The sequence below is a fragment of the Schistocerca cancellata genome, chromosome 3 (assembly GCF_023864275.1).
Source record: "Schistocerca cancellata isolate TAMUIC-IGC-003103 chromosome 3, iqSchCanc2.1, whole genome shotgun sequence".
In the NCBI taxonomy this organism is placed as follows: domain Eukaryota; kingdom Metazoa; phylum Arthropoda; class Insecta; order Orthoptera; family Acrididae; genus Schistocerca; species Schistocerca cancellata.
Window position 1 is genome coordinate 97,461,521 of NC_064628.1, and position 19,717 is coordinate 97,481,237.

At 39.7% G+C, this 19,717-nt stretch overlaps 1 protein-coding gene across 1 annotated transcript in view; it reads right to left on the reverse strand.

Moving 5' to 3' along the window:
- Positions 1 to 524: 524 nt before the first annotated feature.
- The window catches only part of LOC126177095 (T-cell immunomodulatory protein), a 425,282-nt gene continuing 406,089 nt past the window's right edge, over positions 525 to 19,717 (reverse strand). Inside the window, exons 9-13 of the mRNA XM_049924349.1 lie at positions 17,489 to 17,638; positions 16,414 to 16,591; positions 8,297 to 8,553; positions 7,156 to 7,304; positions 525 to 1,352 (exon numbers count right to left, since the gene is read on the reverse strand). Coding sequence (XP_049780306.1) covers positions 1,060 to 1,352; positions 7,156 to 7,304; positions 8,297 to 8,553; positions 16,414 to 16,591; positions 17,489 to 17,638 — 1,027 coding nt within the window. The 3' untranslated portion in view covers positions 525 to 1,059. The remainder of the gene's footprint in view (positions 1,353 to 7,155; positions 7,305 to 8,296; positions 8,554 to 16,413; positions 16,592 to 17,488; positions 17,639 to 19,717) is intronic.

Sequence of the window (19,717 nt, forward strand, 5' to 3'; positions counted from 1 at the left end):
GATCACCAAACTTATTTGAGAAGTTATTTTATTTTCTTTTATTTTATTTTGTTTTCACTAACAGTTTCGGCATTTCAGCATGCCATCTTCAGGCCCCACAAGCACGTCATGTATACTTCAGACATATCAATATACTGATAATTATATTAAAATAAAGTAGCTTCTCAACTATGCACAGCTGTTTGGTGATCTTCCTTGATAAATATTTGACCATTTGCTGTCCTGAGTCCACAATGGATCAGCAGAGATATTTCCTGGACAGTCAAAATGCAAATTGCTACAATCATCTCTGCCAAGTCATCCATAATTGGCAATAACTGTGATGCATTGAGGGGAAAATATGCAGAGGAGGATTAACATGATCACCTAGCTTCATAGTTGCAGGTAGATTGTTTTGAGGTGATAATTAAAACTTTATGACTGTTGCTTCGTAATAGTATACACAGGGGAAATCATATGAATGAGTTATTTTATTGTCACATACTTTTTGTTCTTTTTCTGTAAACCTTTAGTTCTTGTATTCATTGTAAAAGGAGACAACTCATTGTGGCATTTGATTTAGACAATACAATGACAATTTTCATTTATCTGAAAATTATGACCAGAATAAGAGATGCAACAAATATCACAGCATGTATTTTTATTTGAAAATTATAATCTCCCATTCTTTAACTGTTTTCTGCTACAGTCATATTTTCTGAAATTACAAGATGACGTGAAAAGACCCATGAAAACATAATATGCATGACATTTATCAGAAACTGTACCTTATAAAGTGGAAAACATAGCAAATTTCCACTTTCATGTGAATCCTTGTGTGTTCACAAAGAGTGTAATAACATCCTATTTCTCACACATTTTATTCAATTGACACACTGCTGTATTTTTGTTACCTTTTCAAGTCTTCAAAAAGTAACCACAGCTCTTTTCAGAGCCCAATAAATGGCTCTTTCATGCAAATATTGCAGTATTCAGCAACAAATAATTCACAACACTGGCCAACACACCAAACAGCAGAAAAGGTGTCCTTAGAGAACCAGCTGCTGAGAGAGTTGTAAATTAGTTCTTTTTTGAACTCTTAGCACTTTCTTTATCACTGACATTCTTCTTAGATCTATCTTTCACTTGTATTATATAAGTGTGTTTTTCAATGAACTCATCACTAACTATATAGTTTCTGCTTTTGTTAGCACTTTTATCAGAAGAGACTTTGGTAGATTCTGTTCGTACGTTGGTGGGATCTGGTTTGATTTGATAGATAGCAGGAACTGGTTTCCGTTCTCCACCAACACGCTCATCTAGTTGAAGAATAGCAGAGCAGTAGATGCACAAAATGGGTTTGCCTAGAATTGCTGAAAAAAGGAGCAGATATATTATGTCAAAAACATACAACTACCAAAAATTTTGTAATTTATATACCATTACTCAACCAAGAATCAATGATGCAAGAATTTTATCAATGAAAGACAAAGACTCTCAAGTTCCATAAATACCAGTAATACTATTCAGGGTCAAGAAAATAATGAATTATTGTACTTTCAGAATAAGTATTCTCTATGAGAAATCAATAAGGAAAAGGAAGAAGAAAAAGATAGATAAAACACAAAGTCAAAGTAGGAAAAATTAAGTGAACCAAAACTGTCAAGTGAAAACAAACAAAATGCCACCACAAAAAGAAATAAAATTATCTGCATCCTTCTTCATAAACCCCCTCCCTCCCTCTGTCCCCCACCACAGATTTTTTTCTCCATGTAAATGCAAAATATGCTTTCGTTTATTTGAACTCAGATCTAATTTGCTTCAGTATTCACTGGAGCCTGGTCAAATTTACACATACAAAAGCATTTTTCCGGTTCTCGCATTTCATGCCTCAATACAGGGTGCAGGGTCAAATAGTGACTACAATCCTTCCAACTTGCACTTAAATTTGAGATAGAATATTTTACTGATGCAAGTTATAGAATATCCTCCAGAGATGTCTTTATAACTTTTGTCTTGTGACATTCAGCTGCATTTTAAATTATGAGCCTGATAATGGCAGATAAATATTCACATAATCGGATTGTTAATTTTCAAAGATAATAATTGCCTGCATCTGTTACAACAATGTTCTACTTACACCACATTACTACTTGTCATGCAGGCTTATAAGGAACTCTGCTATTTGCCAATCAGGTAATAGAAATATTCAATCATTAAATCCTGATAATTTGTTGAAGGAGTTGAGAATGAGGCATGTTTTTCATTTTCTTTTGTATTGGCAAGGGTTCTTATTTTCTTACATTATATTAGGTGGGGGCTTGTGCAACAGAGTACATCATTCCGTACTGGACACATGATAAGAAAGCAACGATTTAAAGAGACCTTTGCAAGATGTACAGTTACCCATTTTATGCAATATTCTTATGGCTTGTTCCTGCCACTTTATTTACTTCAGATGCATGCTTCAGAAGACAGTTTCAAAAGACAACTTGCAAACCAAATGCCCTTGTCTTCAGGTTACCATAATGAGAGATACTTACTTCTAAGTACAAACTACACTTAATTGGGTGTCTTCATTAGTTTACCTATGATTTTAATGAAATAATTTGATATCCAAGACCCTTTCATGTATCAACATGTACAAACAAGGGAAATTCAATATGAAATAGGGTATCTTTGACCTATGGAGGAGACTGGTTGAAACATAGCCAGATTACTCCATTTACTGCCAGTGTACACCTTTACATAACTGTTATAGTAAACTGGTTAGACATTAGTTGACAATAATATTTTTACTACAAAACCAATAGTAATACGAAGAGGGCTGTAAGTAAACTGTGTCTGTTACTGAATTGCAAAACCAACAATCAAAACAATGCAAGCATATGAGACTTCAATTCTGCATGCACCACCTAGGACATAGAGTGAAACCCACAGGTTAGTACCAACCACAAGACTAATCTCCTTATACCGTGAGATTGATATCTACCGGTAACTAAATCGTGGAATTATGATATGGGAAGTTCAGACAGAATGTAAATAATTTAGGAGAAAAGAAAACAACTCTCCAAACGCTGGAAGCATTGAGTGTCGACAGGCGCACATAAAAAAATGAAACTTCATCTATATTTACATGTACTTCACAATAATTCTCTGTTATTCCAATAGTCAAACAGTGTGTAGAAAATACAAACACCTATATCTTTCCATGTGAGATCTGATATCCCTTATTTTATTGTGATGATTGTTTCCCCATATTTACAGTGCTGTCAACAAAATATTTTCGTATTCAAAAGAGAAAGATGGTGATTGAAATTTCATGAGAAGATCTTGCCGCAATGTCCACTGCATGATGTCCACCCCATTCAATATGAAATGGGGTATCTTTGACCTATGGAGGGCACTGCTGAAACATAGCAAGATTACTCCATTTACTGCCAGTGTACACCTTTACATGACTGTAATAGTAAACTGGTTAGATATCAGCTCATTTATATTTGGCATGCTTTTTTCATTTTTTCTGCACCACTGTTCTGACTTGTTTCGTGTGCCATGGGGGATGAGCTCTGTTGTTTGTTAATTTATTTGGTATAAATCTCTCAATTGCTATTGATACTATTTCCTTGAATTGAGGCCACATCTGGTCTGCACTTACATTATTAGTTTGAAAGGCCTAGTTGAGGCCTAGAAGATGCAAAAATGAAAGATGTGTTGCAAGGGTAGCTACCACCTATGTAGTTCTGGTGCTGGTAGAAAGGGGGGGGGGGCGGGGTGGGGGGGGGGACCCAGGAGCCATTGAACTCAAGCAAATTGTACTCAGCTGTGAATGAAACAAGCACTGTTTCGTGTGTGAGATACAGAGGTGAGCGAGTGTACCGGGACTTTCCCCAGTTCACTGCTAGTAGCGCCATGTCACCTCAACACATCCGTGAGTAGCACACAAGTATTGCACCACAATTAAGTATAAAATTAAAAGTCAAAATTTCCATTTTAAACTTTGTCAACATATATTTTATTGTAATAGCATTTTAAATATCAAGTCTTAATGTAACTAAACCAATAGTTTTTGTAAAAATGCAGTTTTAAGAAAAAAAATTGGTGGTGCTAAATAATAAAGCCAGAATTTGGTCAGACTGTGCCTATGGAGGTCAGAAATAAGTGGTGCAAGTTTTACAGTAAAATAATGAAAATTACAACCAGAATCCACGTTTTTAAGAAAAATTAAGGGCTCTAAATATTGAACTTAAAAACGTAAAAATTTGCTTTATGGTTCAGTTCACTCTAAAAATAATAAGTAATAGGCCACATTAAGCTACCTCTTATAGTTTTTGAGTAATTTAATGAAAACCAAATTTGTAACTAAAATATACCCGTTCATAGTAGATTAAGTTCCTGTAATTTAAATGATAGAAAATTTTGGTTACAGCACATGATAAAACCTACTAAATAACACAGCTATACCAAAGTTTAGAACCATCTAACATAAGATCTTAGTGCATCCCTGTGCCAGTCTCACTCCCAACCTGTTGCCATAGGTGTTATATCCCTATGGACAACCCAAGTGCAAGACCTGCCCAGTTCATCCACCTTCCTCAAATTCTGTCATAGGCTTATCCTATCGCACCAGAGGCAGAGCCATCTGTGAAAGCAACCATGTCATACACCACCTCTGCTGCAATTTCAGGACAGCCCATTTTTGTGGGCATCGCTGTGAACCAGCTGGCCACCAAAATAAATGACCACTGCTGAAGTGACCAATAGCAGTGTTGACCACCCAGTGGCAGAACATGCTGCTGAGCACAACATGGTTCAAATGGCTCTGAGCACTGTGGGACTTAACATCTGAGGTCATCAGTCCCCTAGACTTAGAACTACTTAAACTTAACTAACCTATGGACATCACACACATCCACGCCGGAGGCAGGATTCGAACCTGCGACTGTAGCGGTCGTGCGGAGCACAACATGCTTGATTTCAAAGGCTGCTTCACAGCCCATGTCATCTTGATCCTTACTCCAAGCACCTGCTCTTCTGAACTACATAGATAAAGAGTTATCCTTGTAACACTCCTTTATTCACACAGCCTTCCTCCCCTCAGCTTCCACTAACCCCTTCACCCACACCTTCTTCCCAACGGTCTCCCCTTCCACTGTTCTGTCACTCCTGCCAAATCCACTTCCCCATTTCATTGTCACTGTGTGTGCTCCACGATCATGCCAGCTCCGGTTCCCATGTGCCACATCCCTGTCCCACGAAACCTGCTGCCTCCCTCTGAGCCATCAGCTGTCCTACACCAATGGTCCCTCATGCAACCTCCCCCTTTTCTCCCCTCACCCACCCCACCTAACACGACGATTCATCCCAGTGTACCTGTCAAACTGCAGCCGCGGCATTGTACTCTGATGGATAAAAAACTGCAACACCAAAAAATAATTAATGTAGAGTAATGAAATTTTGGGTATACATTTGTCTAGATAACATATTTAAGTGGTTGACATTGCAAGATCACAGGTTAATGCAAGTGCAAGATAAGTGATGGCAAATGTGAAATACTGTTACATTAATAATTGGTGTAACCGCCAAATGTTGAATGGAAACATGAAACATGCATGCATTGTGCAGCACAGGTGCTGGATGCCAGTTTGTGGAATGGAGTTCCATGCCTATTGGACTTGGTCGGCCAATGCAGGAAAGCTTAATGTGGGTTAAAGGGGACACTGGAGTTGTTGTCTGACAATGTCCCATATGTCTTTAATTGGAGACAGATCTGGTGATCAAGCAGGCCAAGGCAACATGTCGACACTCTGTACAGCACGTTGGGTTACAACAGAGATTGGTAAACACACTGGAATGCTGTTCATGAATGCAGCACAACAGGTCAAATCACTAGATTGACATACAAATTTGCAGCCAGGGAGCACTGAATAATCACGAGAGTGCTCCTGCTGTCATATGAAACTGCACCCCAGATTATAACTCCAGGTGTAGGTCCAGTGTGTCTAGCATGCAGACAGGTTGGTTGCAGGCCCTCAACTGGCCTGGTTGTAACCATCACTGTCACCGAGTCAGAACCATCTTTCACCAGAAAACATAAAAGACTTCCACTCCGTCCTCCAATGACTCCTTGCTTGACACCACTAAGTCGCAAGTGGTGGTGGTTTGGAGTCAGCGGAATGCTCACAACAGGGCAACTGGCTCCAGATTATCCTCGATTGAAGTAACTGATATGAAACAGTTTGCTGCATCACTGTGGTGTCACCTGCTGTTCAAATTGCTGCTGCAGATGTGGCACGATGCCCAGAGCCATACGCCAGACTCAGTGGTTTTCCCTCTCGATAGTGCAACATGGACATATGGAGCCCACTCTTCTTGCAACTGTACATTCCTGCGACCACTGCTGCTAGCAATCATGTACAGTGGCTACATTCCTACCAAGCTTTTTGAAGTATTGTAGAAGGAACAGGCAGCATCTCGTAGCTCTATTCATGACCTCTTTCAAACTAAGTGAGATGCTGAGAATGGCATTTTTGCTGCCTTAAAGGCATTCTTGACTAACATCAGCTCACTCTGTCCAATCTCAAAGGTAACTAATGCTCACAACTGTTACAACATGTATTTAAAGCAAACTTGATTTGCATCCCCATAGTGGCACTACAAGCCCACTCTTATGTGACTGGCATAAAATTCAAATAGATATTGTCTTCCAGATGTAGAAACACTCCTACCAATTTTCAAATTTTCATTTATATCATTCAACTCTTTCTTGGAGACATAATTTTTTTTTCCCCAACAGTACATATTCAGCCAACGGCATAAAGCTCTGTGTGTGCGGGGGGTTAAATGGTTTGGCTTGACAACAATTAACAGATATTACAAGGCAGCAACAGAGAGGATGTCTAAATTTAATGATTATGACAAATAAATTAAATTGAGGTACTTCCAGAAGAACTCATTACCTTTGTACATATGTATTGAGAAAAAATTATGCAATAAACTGAACAACAAGATCATATTCAAACTCCCCACTTTCACTTTACACACAATCTAGTATAAGTACAAAAGCTACTAGGGCAAAAGTGGTGTCATTAGCATGAATGTTATCTCCTAAAGTAACACAGCAGTATGCCTAAACTGAAATAAAGTATATAATAACTGTCATGAAAACATACTTACCACAATCTTTGTGTGCAACTGCACAACAGCCTGGCGTTGGGCACAAGAAGTATGGTGGCAGCATACATTGTCTCAGGCTTTGGCTGCAGCGAGTCAGTTTATGCCCATTTGAACACTTAGATATCTGATAATCAGCTGTCACTGGGGACTGTGTTTTGGAGTTAAGTAATATATGTGCATTAAATGTTGCAGTTGAAACAAAGTTAATCAATTGACTTGGTGAGGATGGGAAAAAGAAGGAAAAAGAAAAAGTGAAAATGCACAAAAAGATGCAAAGAAGAAAGAGTAGGTCTATTTATGGATGTGCATTAATATTTATTGCTAAACTCCAGTTTATTAGAAGATATGAGATCTATATACTACAACCCTATACGTATTACTCTCATGTTACCATGAAGACAAGATTAGACTAATTACAGCAAGTACAGAGGCATTTTTTCTTCCCATGTTCCATTTATGAATGGGATAGGTAGAAACCCCAATATGTGGTGCAATGCAAAGCACCCTGTGTCATGCAGTGCACAGTATGGGTGTAGATATCTACTGCATCATGATCACCTTATTGATGAAATGAACTTGTCATGTTCCTCTATTATTCATGTATATTGCAGAATTTGAACAGTGCCACGCATGATGGACTCGTTTATGAAAACAAGAAATTTCTTAAGTGGTAAAATCAAAATTTAATTCAGCTGTTCACATTCATCAGATAGTCAGCAGAGAAACAGCATTACAAAACCAAGGACCAGTTTAGATGCCTACAAGCATATATCACGTTTACATACTGTTTACATTGCTCACAATGATCTTCCTTCATCATGGTAGTCTTGCCTTGTTGCTTTTGTAAGGGAAAAAAGTAAATTTTTGCTTTCCATAGGTCAGTCATCTCTAATGGAGCCCAATTATAAGACTAATCTTTTATGGTAGCTGAAATATGCATTCAAAATTTTTGGTAACATTTTTGGAGAACATCAGGCTTGTAAGCTATATAAAATTATGAAATATGTATTTTGAAATATGCATTTTTCTTTTTTCATCTGTAAAATCCTGTCAGTTTTACTGGAAAACCAACAACCACATAGCAAATGAGCTATTACTCTGAGAGTCTTTAAAGGAAAAAACTTAAAAATTTTAAAGGATATCTTGACTGCATATTGCACATTTCTCTTCTAGAACTTCATTAGTAACTGGCAAAGGATCTGCGAGTGCTTCACTAATAAGATCTGCAATAGAATCAGAAGCTGTTGATACATATATTCTTAGCCAGGTGTCCATGAGATGTGCAGACATTTGTTCATGCATGTTCAATGGCTTTTCTCTTGCAGTCAACTTCAGACTTTTTAGGGCAGTGGTAGCATGCAGCACCTGGAGCAGCTGTTCCAACTCTGTTATGTATTTCTGAAAAACAAGAGAAAAATAATTGTTATAATAGTAGTGATAATAATAATAATGATGATGATGATGATGATGATGATAATAATAATACAGGTGGCATTAATGAGTTAGTTCACAAACATTGTTACTTTAACTCTAGCAATGAATGATTTGAGACAACACTATTAAGTTGAATTAACTGCTTTTTATCACACTGCCATTAATCAACAGACCAATACAGAGTTATAGAAGCTGAAAAATTATTTAGTTTTTGGAACCTTAGTTTGTTTTATCTCAAAAATAGAGAAAAAAGGGATATTTTACAGTTGAAAACAGGAAAATAAACTACAACTGTAGTTCAAGAATGAATATAACACTGGAAATCTTGAATATTGACAACAAAATACCAAAAACAGAAGATACGAAGTTGCTGAAAGGACAGTCAACAAGGCATAAATAAGAGAAGAAGAGACTTTGAACAGAATCATACACAAGACTATGTACGTTACAGGGGAATGCGAATGAAAGAAGTAGAAAATTTTGGGGAAATGAACTCAAGCAAAAGAAGAAGTCTCTTGTAACTGGTTTGAAGCCCAGCTGACAAAGGAGGAGAGAAGAGGAGTAACACCCAGTAAAAAAGTTCAATATAGTTCCAGATGACAGCGTCTGTGAGAGCCCCTCTTGAATGTTACAAATGAACAAGACTGACAGCTTCAGTAGTGGGCAAATGGGATAATCACAGTGGTGGAGTAGATGGCAAAGCCTGTCCAACAAAAAGGAACTAAAATCCAGATGCAGCATGAGGTGGATGCAGGTCAGCATTTGAGTTCCATGTTCTACTGCATACTGGGTATCACAGTCTCAGTCTTAAGTTCTGGAATGCAGCAATGCATTTCTCAGAAGCTGTGCATGACCAAAACAAATACAGAAGACACTACTCTAGGTGGTAAGCCAAAAGGTGAATCCATCTTTGCACCAAACAATGCAATTGGGCCCCTGGATTCTGAAGAACCCAAACCAACATGTTGGACTATGAAAGAATTGAAGCCTTCTACCAATAGGAATTCTAACATACGACCAATAGAGGGAAACATTCCACATGGGAAAAATATATCTAAAAAGAAAGATGATGAGACTTACCAAACAAAAGCGCTGGCAGGTCGATAGACACACAAACAAACACAAACATACACAAAAAATTCAAGCTTTCGCAACCAACGGTTGCCTCATCAGGAAAGAGGGAAGGAGAGGGAAAGACGAAAGGATTTGGGTTTTAAGGGAGAGGGTAAGGAGTCATTCCAATCCCGGGAGCGGAAAGACTTACCTTAGGGGGAAAAAAGGACAGGTATACACTCGCACACACACACATATCCATCCGTATATATACGGATGGATATGTGTGTGTGTGTGCGCGAGTGTAGACAACACACACACAATCACGCAAGCCCAATCACATACACTACGCGTACGTGTGAGTTGTGTCTGCATGAATATGCGTATGTCCTGATATCCTGGATGGAGGAGGTGCAGCTGCATCTACAGTTGACACCCATAGAAAAGCTCAGCAGGGCTACAGGAACCTATAGGAGCTGTCTGGAAGGCCATCAAAAATCCTGTATTGCCTTCTTGGTGGGAAAGCCCTGCAGCTATTTTTTTCATGTGGGTTTTAAAGGTGTAAACCATACATTCAATCTCACTGTTAGATTTGCAGTGAAAAGGAGGGGTGTGAACATGGCGAATGCTTGACCACACACAGAAATCACAAAATGACTGGGACAGGGACTGAGGTCCATTGTCAGAAATGAGAGTAGCTGGGAGACACTCCACAAAAAAATTTTTTTTGAGAAAGCATGAATAGTGACTTTGATAGTGGTCGAGGAGCACCAGACCACGTATGGGAAATGGATCAATGACAATCAGCTAAAATATATCCACAAATGGACCCGCAAAAAATACACAGTGCTGGCTTGCTGGAGGCCAGAGGGAGAATGAAGCCTTGGGCACTGCATGCTGACTAGCAGACTGAGGACCTGCAACAACCAAATGCTCCAGCTCCTGGTCAATGCCAAGCCAAGCTTTGGTGCAGGAAATACCACAGCGACCCCCATGTAACAGTTGTTAGACCTCCCACAGCAAACTCCTGGGAATAACCACCCTAGGGTCTGTGTCATCTGTGGAGAGGAGGAGGACCCTGTCTAAGACTGAGAGACAGTGGTGCAAGACAATGTAGTTATGAAGTGGATTGGAAGTGTGCCCCAGAGGATGAGATGACCATCCATGCTGGACAAAGCGGATGACCTGCTGAAGAATGGGGTCACATGCTGTGGCCTTGCCGACCTGGGTACTAGTGATCGGAACTCCATCCACCACTTGGTGGGAGGCAATATCATAGTGATATCTGGAGAGGAACAAGGTCTACTGCTGCAACCTGATGGTCGATTTGTTGGCAACCAAGGGGGACAGACTAAATAACAAAACTACTGGCTTGTTGTGCCAATGAGGTAGAATTTTGTACCATGTAAGGAAACATGAAGTTTGGTGACCAATACACAATGGCCAGAGCCTCCTTTTCGACTTATGCTAGGCTGAAAATTTTGGATGTAAATGCCAGTGGCTGCTCCAAGCTGTCTGCATTCTGATGGGCAAGGACTTCTCCATGCCATACTGCGAGGCTTCCATAGCCAAAACCAATGGTTTGCTAGGATCAGAAGTAACTAGACATGATGTCAATTTGAGGGCAGTCCTTCAATGTGCTGAAGGCCTCGACACACACTGGAGATCCAAGAAACGAAGCTTCCTTGTGGAGAATGTGGTAGAAACAGTGTGCAATGCTAAACACCCTGGGAATAAACAAGTGATAATAGGCAATTTTACCCTGGAAAGCCTACAGTTCTTGCGATGACCAGGGCACGGCAGGTCTGTAATGGCTCTGAGAATACTTTCCTGGGGTTGGACATCCTCCTGTGATATGGTGTAGACCAGATACTCTAGAGATGGTTGGGAAAATCTGGACTTCTGTAGATTGCAACACAGACCAATGGTCGGGAGATTGTGCACGTGGTTGCTCTTAGTGAACAAACTTCTGTAGATTGCAACGCAGACCAATGGTCAGGATACTGTGCAGGTGGTCACTCTTAGTTTGTCCAGTAAAGACAGTGTCACCCAGGTAGTTGAAAAAGGGTGGAATAGTGGATGTGACCTGTTCCAGACAGTGTTGAAAAATTGCGGGGGGCACTTGTTGAAAGGCGTATTAAGAACTGTGATATGCTTGGACTCCTCATTCCCAGGGTAACATGGGATACGCTTCAGAAAGTTCAAGTCTGGATAAGAATTGACCCTGTGCTAGGTGTTTGAACAACTCATCTGAATGTGGCAATGGGTATTTGTCAACACAGACTGTGAATTTATGGTGACCTCAAAATTGCCACAAAGTCATTATAGAACAGAGTGTTTCCTCACAATGACAAGAGGTGTGGCCCATTCATTAGAGGAAATGGGAACCACAATGCAAGGGATGTGAGTCAGCCCAGCTCTGCCTTGATTTTGGAGCAGAGGGCTATAGAAATCTGCTTAGCATGAAAAAATGTACGACAAGCCGTCTGCTTCAGGGTTATGTAGGCTTGAAAGTCTGTGGTGCTCCCTAAGCCTTCCACAAAGATATCCTGAAATTCTGGGCACAGATATTCCAATGACAGAGAGGAGACTTCACCAAATTGTATGGAGTCCATGGCTAAAAAGCCAAAAGCCTGAAAGGCATCAAAACCTGAAAAGTTTTGGTGAACTAGCATTGTGTATGGTAATAAAGGTAAAAGGCCAAGTCATTGATCTGTAGGTAATGCCAGCCATGAACTGACCAAGCAAGGGGATTTGCATCGACTTGGGAGCAGGGGGCTCTAGGCATCTGCCTAGCACGAAAAAAATCCAAGACAAGCCGACTGCTTCAGGGTTATGTAGGCTTGCAAGTCTGTGGTGCTCCCTAAGCCTTCCACAAAGATGCCCTGAAATTCTGAAAACAGTTATTCCAATGATAGGTAGGGGACTTCACCAGAATACCAATTGTATGGAGTCCATAGCGGAAAAACTAAAGGCCTGAAAGGCATCAAACCTGAAAAGTTTTACTGAACTAGCATTGTGGATGGCAATAAAGGCAATAGGCTGAGTCATTGATCTATAGGTAATGTCAGCCATAAATTGACCAAGCAAGCGGATTTGCCATTTACCATGTCCCCATAGGTGGGTGGTGGTTAGTGTCTAACGTCCCGTCGACAACGAGGTCATTAGAGACGGAGCGCAAGCTCGGGTTAGGGAAGGTTTGGGAAGGAAATTGGCCATGCCCTTTCGAAGGAACCATCCTGGCATTTGCCTGAAACGATTTAGGGATATCACAGAAAACCTAAATCAGGATGGCCGGAGACGGGATTGAACCGTCGTCCTCCCGAATGCGAGTCCAGTGTGCTAACCACTGCGCCACCTCGCTCGGTGTCCCCATAGGCTCCTGTTTACATGTGACAGTGGCACAGAGCCAAGATCTGAATATGTTTAGGCATTAAGAAGGGAAACTGCCATGCTGGTGTCTACCTGCTGGTGCAGCTATTGCAAGAGAACCAAAACCTCAATAAAAGGCTTGTTGGAATCCTGATCAGGAACTGGCCCTGACAATGTCACTTCCTGGATATCCATATCCATTTTCTCCCATGCTGCGTTCTGTGCAGTTAAGTGGCAGACTACTACAATGTGGCCTTTTTTTCGACACTTACAACTGGCAACTCAACAATGGGGCAGGAGACACATCCAGCCATCCTGTACTGCAACGACATCACACCATGCTTCCAGAAGCTGACCAGTGGTGTGTGAGATCTCATACGACTGCACAATGGACAAAACCTCTAAGGAGGAAGGGCTTTCTAATTGGAGGGCCAGACTTCCTTATCTGGGACAGAGCAGTTGATAACATAGTGAACATGATGTCCACATACAGCTCTTTCAAACTGGCCATAACAAAAGGGCACTTGTGACTAAAGCCATCAAGGATCATGGCTCAGGCTTGATAACACTGATAGGGCTGCTTCTTGCATTGGCAGAATTCAACCCTAGCGAACATGACGTTAGTGCAGAAGTGATAATAGGAAGACAACAACGAGCATAAATTGTGAAATGAAAATGAGGAAGGTTCCTATAACAGGGTCAGCTGCTGCAAGGTGGGAGAAATCCAAGAAAAAACAGTGCATGCACATCCACAGATTGGGAAGTGTACAAACACCACTTACAGCAACATTTCCATAACCTCCACAGTGTGGAGGGCCAATGCAAGAAGCAGCCCTATCAGTGTTATCAAGCGTGAGCCATGATCCGTGATGGCTTTAGTCACAAGTGCCCTTTTGTTATGGCCAGTTTGAAAGAGCTGTAAGTGGACATCATGTTCACAATGTTATCAACTGCTCTGTCCCAGATAAGGAAGCCTGGCCCTCCAATTTGAAAACCCTTCCTCCTTAGAGGTTTTGTCCATTGTGCAGTCGTATGAGATCTCACACACCACTGGTCAGCTTCTGGAAGCATGGTGTGATGTCATTGCAGTACAGTATGGCTGGATGCGTCCCCTGCATCTTGGGAGGACGATGTCGCTGCATTGCAATCCGGCCAACCCGGCAAGTTCCACACAGAACATAAACAGCATTCCAGCCACCACTCTGTCAAGCAGCAGGAATGTAGGAGGAAACATAGCTGGAGGCAAATGGAGAAAGCAATACCAGCCCATTTTGTTGCATGACTGTAAGAAGTTCCATCTGTTGTTGCAACAATTTATGAAGTAGAGACTCCATGTCACTACAAGATGTGAAAAACAATCATACAAAAAAACACATGAAACAAGACCCTACTCATTGCCAATGTGTTCTGACCACAAGAACACACAGATAATACTTACCCAAAAAGACACTTGCCATGGAGTGGCTACACTATTGGTCCAATAAACGTAGGCCAAACATCAACATATGAATGAGAGCAAGGCTGGCCAGGCCCGACTCTATAAACTGTCAGCCAGCTCGTAGAGTGCATTTCAGAGAGGCTGCACTAGCTTCCAAGAGTAGTGGCCTCTGCTGGCACTAGCATCTTCTGACATTTGAGGTGCACCGTACAATTGCGCACCAGGATTGTGGGTGTGGAATTCACGTGAGTCACTATCAATGCTTTCTCTCTGTGGTGAATAGCTATCTATCTGTTTCATATTGTTGTTATTGCAGAAATAGTTTAATATGACAAGCAACCCTGATTCCTGTAAATGTAACCTCTATCTGAGCAAAACACATCCAGCTTAGGATGATCATGAATAAGTTTTGGAGCCCACCAATGGTGTCTTCATTTTAATGGCTGTCATCTGTTTCACATCTAAAAGTCCAATCCTTCTACAATCTACCATGGGGGCAGAAATTAGAAGGAATAACTTTGGCAGACCCATTAAAAGTGCACAATGTCAAGCCCAGCTAGTTGATAACCAAAACTCTCATCACATTTCCTTCTCTAATCACAACAAGATCATTGTTGTTACAAACTAATCAATGCTCAGTATTCCCCTTATCAATCAATGTATTCAGATGTGCCACTACCATTGCAATATTAGCAACAAGGCCACATTACTCCTTCTCTCCAAATCCATTTCTTCGTTGTTATTCCCCATCTGACTAGTGACTCATTCACTTTATCAATTTAATCAAATAATGATGCGCATTTTCTGTCAGTAGAGGATTATAATACAGACAGTAAAGACTTTAATTGATAATAGTACATTATGAACCACATGAATGTACTCCTTCACAATGAAACTTCAGGTATACTGTAAATGTGGTGAGAATGATTAAACTGAACATAATCTCAAGATACGTGCAATTTCATCCTTGTTATACCAATATATACATCTCCATGCATTTGTATATCAAGAGTGTTGCCAACCAGCTATATCAGATTCAGATATTATACCCAGTGCATGACATCACAAACAATGATAATTCATAAAACATCATCAGCAGATAAAGATTACTTTTTACCACTGGCTACAGTTTAACCAGTTGTTGCTTCACCATTATTGATATGCATTATTCAGCAACACTAAAGAATAAACTTCAAAAATGCTAGAAGATATAAACAGTTATGAAAAGGATAGATTGATAACTCACCATAAAGATGACGCATTGAGTGCAGAGAGAACTATTTTCAACTCAACACATCATCATTATGGTGAGTAAAAATCTATACTTTTCATAATTGTTGGTATTCTGACCTGGACTTTCCAGAAAATATAAAATAATATGATGTGTCAAGATATGAGATCAAATCATATCCTTCACCACAACTTTGAATATTACCCTCATCATGCCATAAGAAGAAGAGTCATACCCAAGATCCTCTTCTCCCCCAGCAAATGGATATTCTGCCACCATATAAGCTACACAGATCCTAGTTCATCTCTATGTCACTCCTGAGCCCCAATTCTTCATCCCAAGGATCATTCAGAAGTGGGCAATCAAGATGTTTGTATGACTAGGTCATAAGAGAAAGTGCAATCTCAGACTAGGGAACGAACCAGGCAGAGTACTTTCTGAAAGGAAACATTGCAATATTTTCCTAGAACGGTCAGAGAAACTATGAAAGACCTAAATCTCAATAGCCAGTCTTCTCAAATATGACTCCAATCTCAACATGCCACCTCACTCCATAACATAGTGTGGCATTTAATTGTCATTCTAAGTCTAACCATTCAAAGTGGATTTCAGTTGTTGGCTGTTGTAAGGGATTGGTCATATTCTAGGAAAAGTCTGACCAGACACACACAAGGACCCCTTAAGAAATATTTTTCCTGAAATATATTATCAGTGCATTGCTGTTTCTCACCTGAGTAAGTTTCATTTGCTGATCCTTGTCTTCTTCTCCACTATTAGGAAGCAGAACCAGCTTTGCATGTGCCAGCCAGAATTCCACTCGCAGCCTAGGAATGTCCCAAGGAAATGGTTTTGTTGCACAAGGAAGGTTCTGAAGCAGTGGGACTGCCTTGTTCTTTAAACAGTTCATTCTGCACAAGAAAAGAGTTGGAGACTTTCTGCACTTTCTAAAGTGGTACTAAATATGAATAATTCAAACTACAAAATTTGTTTATCACTGACAAAGCTACACATTTAAAATATATTTCAGAATATAATTTCAGTCATTCAGAAAAGATATACAACATTTTATGATATAACAACTCATTCCCTGTTATCAGTTTTAAGGCTGAATTTGTCACTTCACATCATCCTGGTAAAGGTCCACATTTGGATACATAAATAAGAATGAATAATTTAAACTGCATTCTCTTTAAACTATTTCTTATGCTTCAAAAAAGATGTTTATCAATATTAAAGCATAAGAGACTTGTTAAATGAAGTAAGATTTAAAATTAACATTTTGGACATAAGAAGGTGAAAACTTAAATTTTCATATTCTATAAGTTGTCTTTCTCTGACAAGCACCATTTGCAATAACAGGCACTGTGATACATTAATTAAAATTACAATATTATGAAAAGGACAGATTTCTGCTCACCATACAGTGGAAATGTTGAGTTGCAGACAGGCCCAAAATAAACTGCTGAACAAGTAGGTGATCATGTATGTGAGAGTTGCATTGTGTGTGTGTGTGTGTGTGTGTGTGTGTGTGTGTGTGTGTGTGTGTGTGTGTGTGTGTGTTGTCTAATTTAGAAGAAGGCCTTTGGGCTGAAGCAGTCTTTTTGTTGTGCCTATCAGCAACTCAACATTTTCACTATTTAATGAGTAGCAATCTATCCTTTTCATAATATTGTCACTGTTCCATCCTGGATTTTCCACTATTTTATTAATTAAAATTAAACATATGAAAATTAGTTTGATTAAAAATATTGCAAATTTTTACCCTTAACAAGATAACTAAAACTTGTTTGAACTATTTTAATTACCTTATTAATTCCAAGTATTCTCCAGTGTCTATAAGTGGTTTAGCTGCATTGTTTGCAAGACAGGAAGTTAAATTATCTTCAGGTATATATGAGCAAAATATTACTTGACCAGGTTTCCGAAGGACAAGATGGTCATATAACTTGCATATACTGTGGATGTAAATAATAAACAGCAATATTAACACTTACAGTATACTACAATTATTACTCTGCTATTAGTGTTAGTAACAATGATGTCATAAAAAGGGATTGTTGCTGTAAATGATAAAATACAATACATTTACTTCAGAATAATTAATGTAGGCTGTTGTTGTTGTTGTTGTTGTTGTTGTTGTGGTCTTCAGTCCTCAGACTGGTTTGATGCAGCTCTCCATGCTAATCTATCCTGTGCAAGCTCCTTCATCTCCCAGTACCTACTGCAACCTACATCCTTCTGAATCTGCTTAGTGTATTCATCTCTTGGTCTCCTTCTTCGATTTTTACCCTCCACGCTGCCCTCCAATACTAAATTGGTGATCCCTTGATGCCTCAAAACATGTCCTACCAACCAATCCCTCTTTCTAGTCAAGTTGTGCCACAAACTTCTCTTCTCCACAACCCTATTCATACCTCCTGATTAGTTATATGATCTACCCATCTAATCTTCAGCATTCTTCTGTAGCACCACATTTTGAAAGCTTCTATTCTCTTCATGTCTAAACTATTTATTGTCCATGTTTCACTTCCATACAAGGCTACACTCCATACAAATACTTTCAAAAACGACTTCCTGACACTTAAATCTATATTCGATGTTAACAAATTTCTCTTCTTCAGAAACGCTTTCCTTGCCATTGCCAGTCTACAGTTTATATCCTCTCTACTTCGACCATCACCAGTTATTTTGCTCCCCAAATAGTAAAACTCCTTTACTACTTTAAGTGTCTCATTTTCTAATCTAATTCCCTCAGCATCACCCGACTTAATTTGACTACATTCCATTATCCTCGTTTTGCTTTTGTTGATGTTCATCTTATATCCTCCTTTCAAGACACTGTCCATTCCGTTCAACTGTTCTTCCAAGTCCTTTGCTGTCTATGACAGAATTACAATGTCATCGGCGAACCTCAAAGTTTTTATTTCTACTCCATGGATTTTAATACCTACTCCAAATTTTTCTTTTGTTTCCTTTACTGCTTGCTCAATATACAGATTGAATAACATCGGCGAGAGGCTACAACCCTGTCTCACTCCCTTCCCAAACACTGCTTCCCTTTCATGCCCCTCGACTCTTATAACTGCCATCTGGTTTCTGTATAAATTGTAAATAGCCTTTCGCTCCCTGTATGTTACCACTACCACCTTTAGAATTTGAAAGAGAGTATTCCAGTCAACATTGTCAAAAGCTTTCTCTAAGTCTACAAATGCTAGAAACGTAGGTTTGCCTTTCCTTAATCTTCCTTTTAAGATAATTCGTAAGATCAGTATTGCCTCACGTGTTCCAACATTTCTACAGAATCCAAACTGATCTTCCCCGAGGTCGGCTTCTACCAGTTTTTCCATTCGTCTGTATATAATTTGCGTTAGTATTTTGCAGCTGTGACTTATTAAACTGATAGTTCAGTAATTTTCACATCTGTCAACACCTGCTTTCTTTGGGATTGGAATTATTATATTCTTCCTGAAGTCTGAGGGTATTTCACCCGTTTCATACATCTTGCTCACCAGATGGTAGAATTTTGTCAGGAGTGGCTCTCCCAAGGCCGTCAGTAGTTCCAATGGAATGTTGTCTACTCCGGGGGCCTTGTTTTGACTAAGGACTTTCAGTGCTCTGTCAAACTCTTCACGCAGTATCGTATCTCCCATTTCATCTTCATCTACATCCTCTTCCATTTCCATAATATTGTCCTCAAGTACATCACCCTTGTATAGACCCTCTATATACTCCTTCCACCTTTCTGCTTTCCCTTCTTTGCTTAGAACTGGGTTTCCATCAGAGCTCCTGATGTTCATACAAGTGGTTCCCTTATCTCCAAAGGTCTCTTTAATTTTCCTGTAGGCAGTATCTATCTTACCCCTAGTGAGATAAGCCTCTACATCCTTACATTTGTCCTGTAGCCATCCCTGCTTAGCCATTTTGCACATCCTGTCGAAACCATTTTTGAGACGTTTGCATTCCTTTTTGCCTGCTTCATTTACTGCATTTTTATATTTTCTCCTTTCATCAATTAAATTCAATATTTCTTCTGT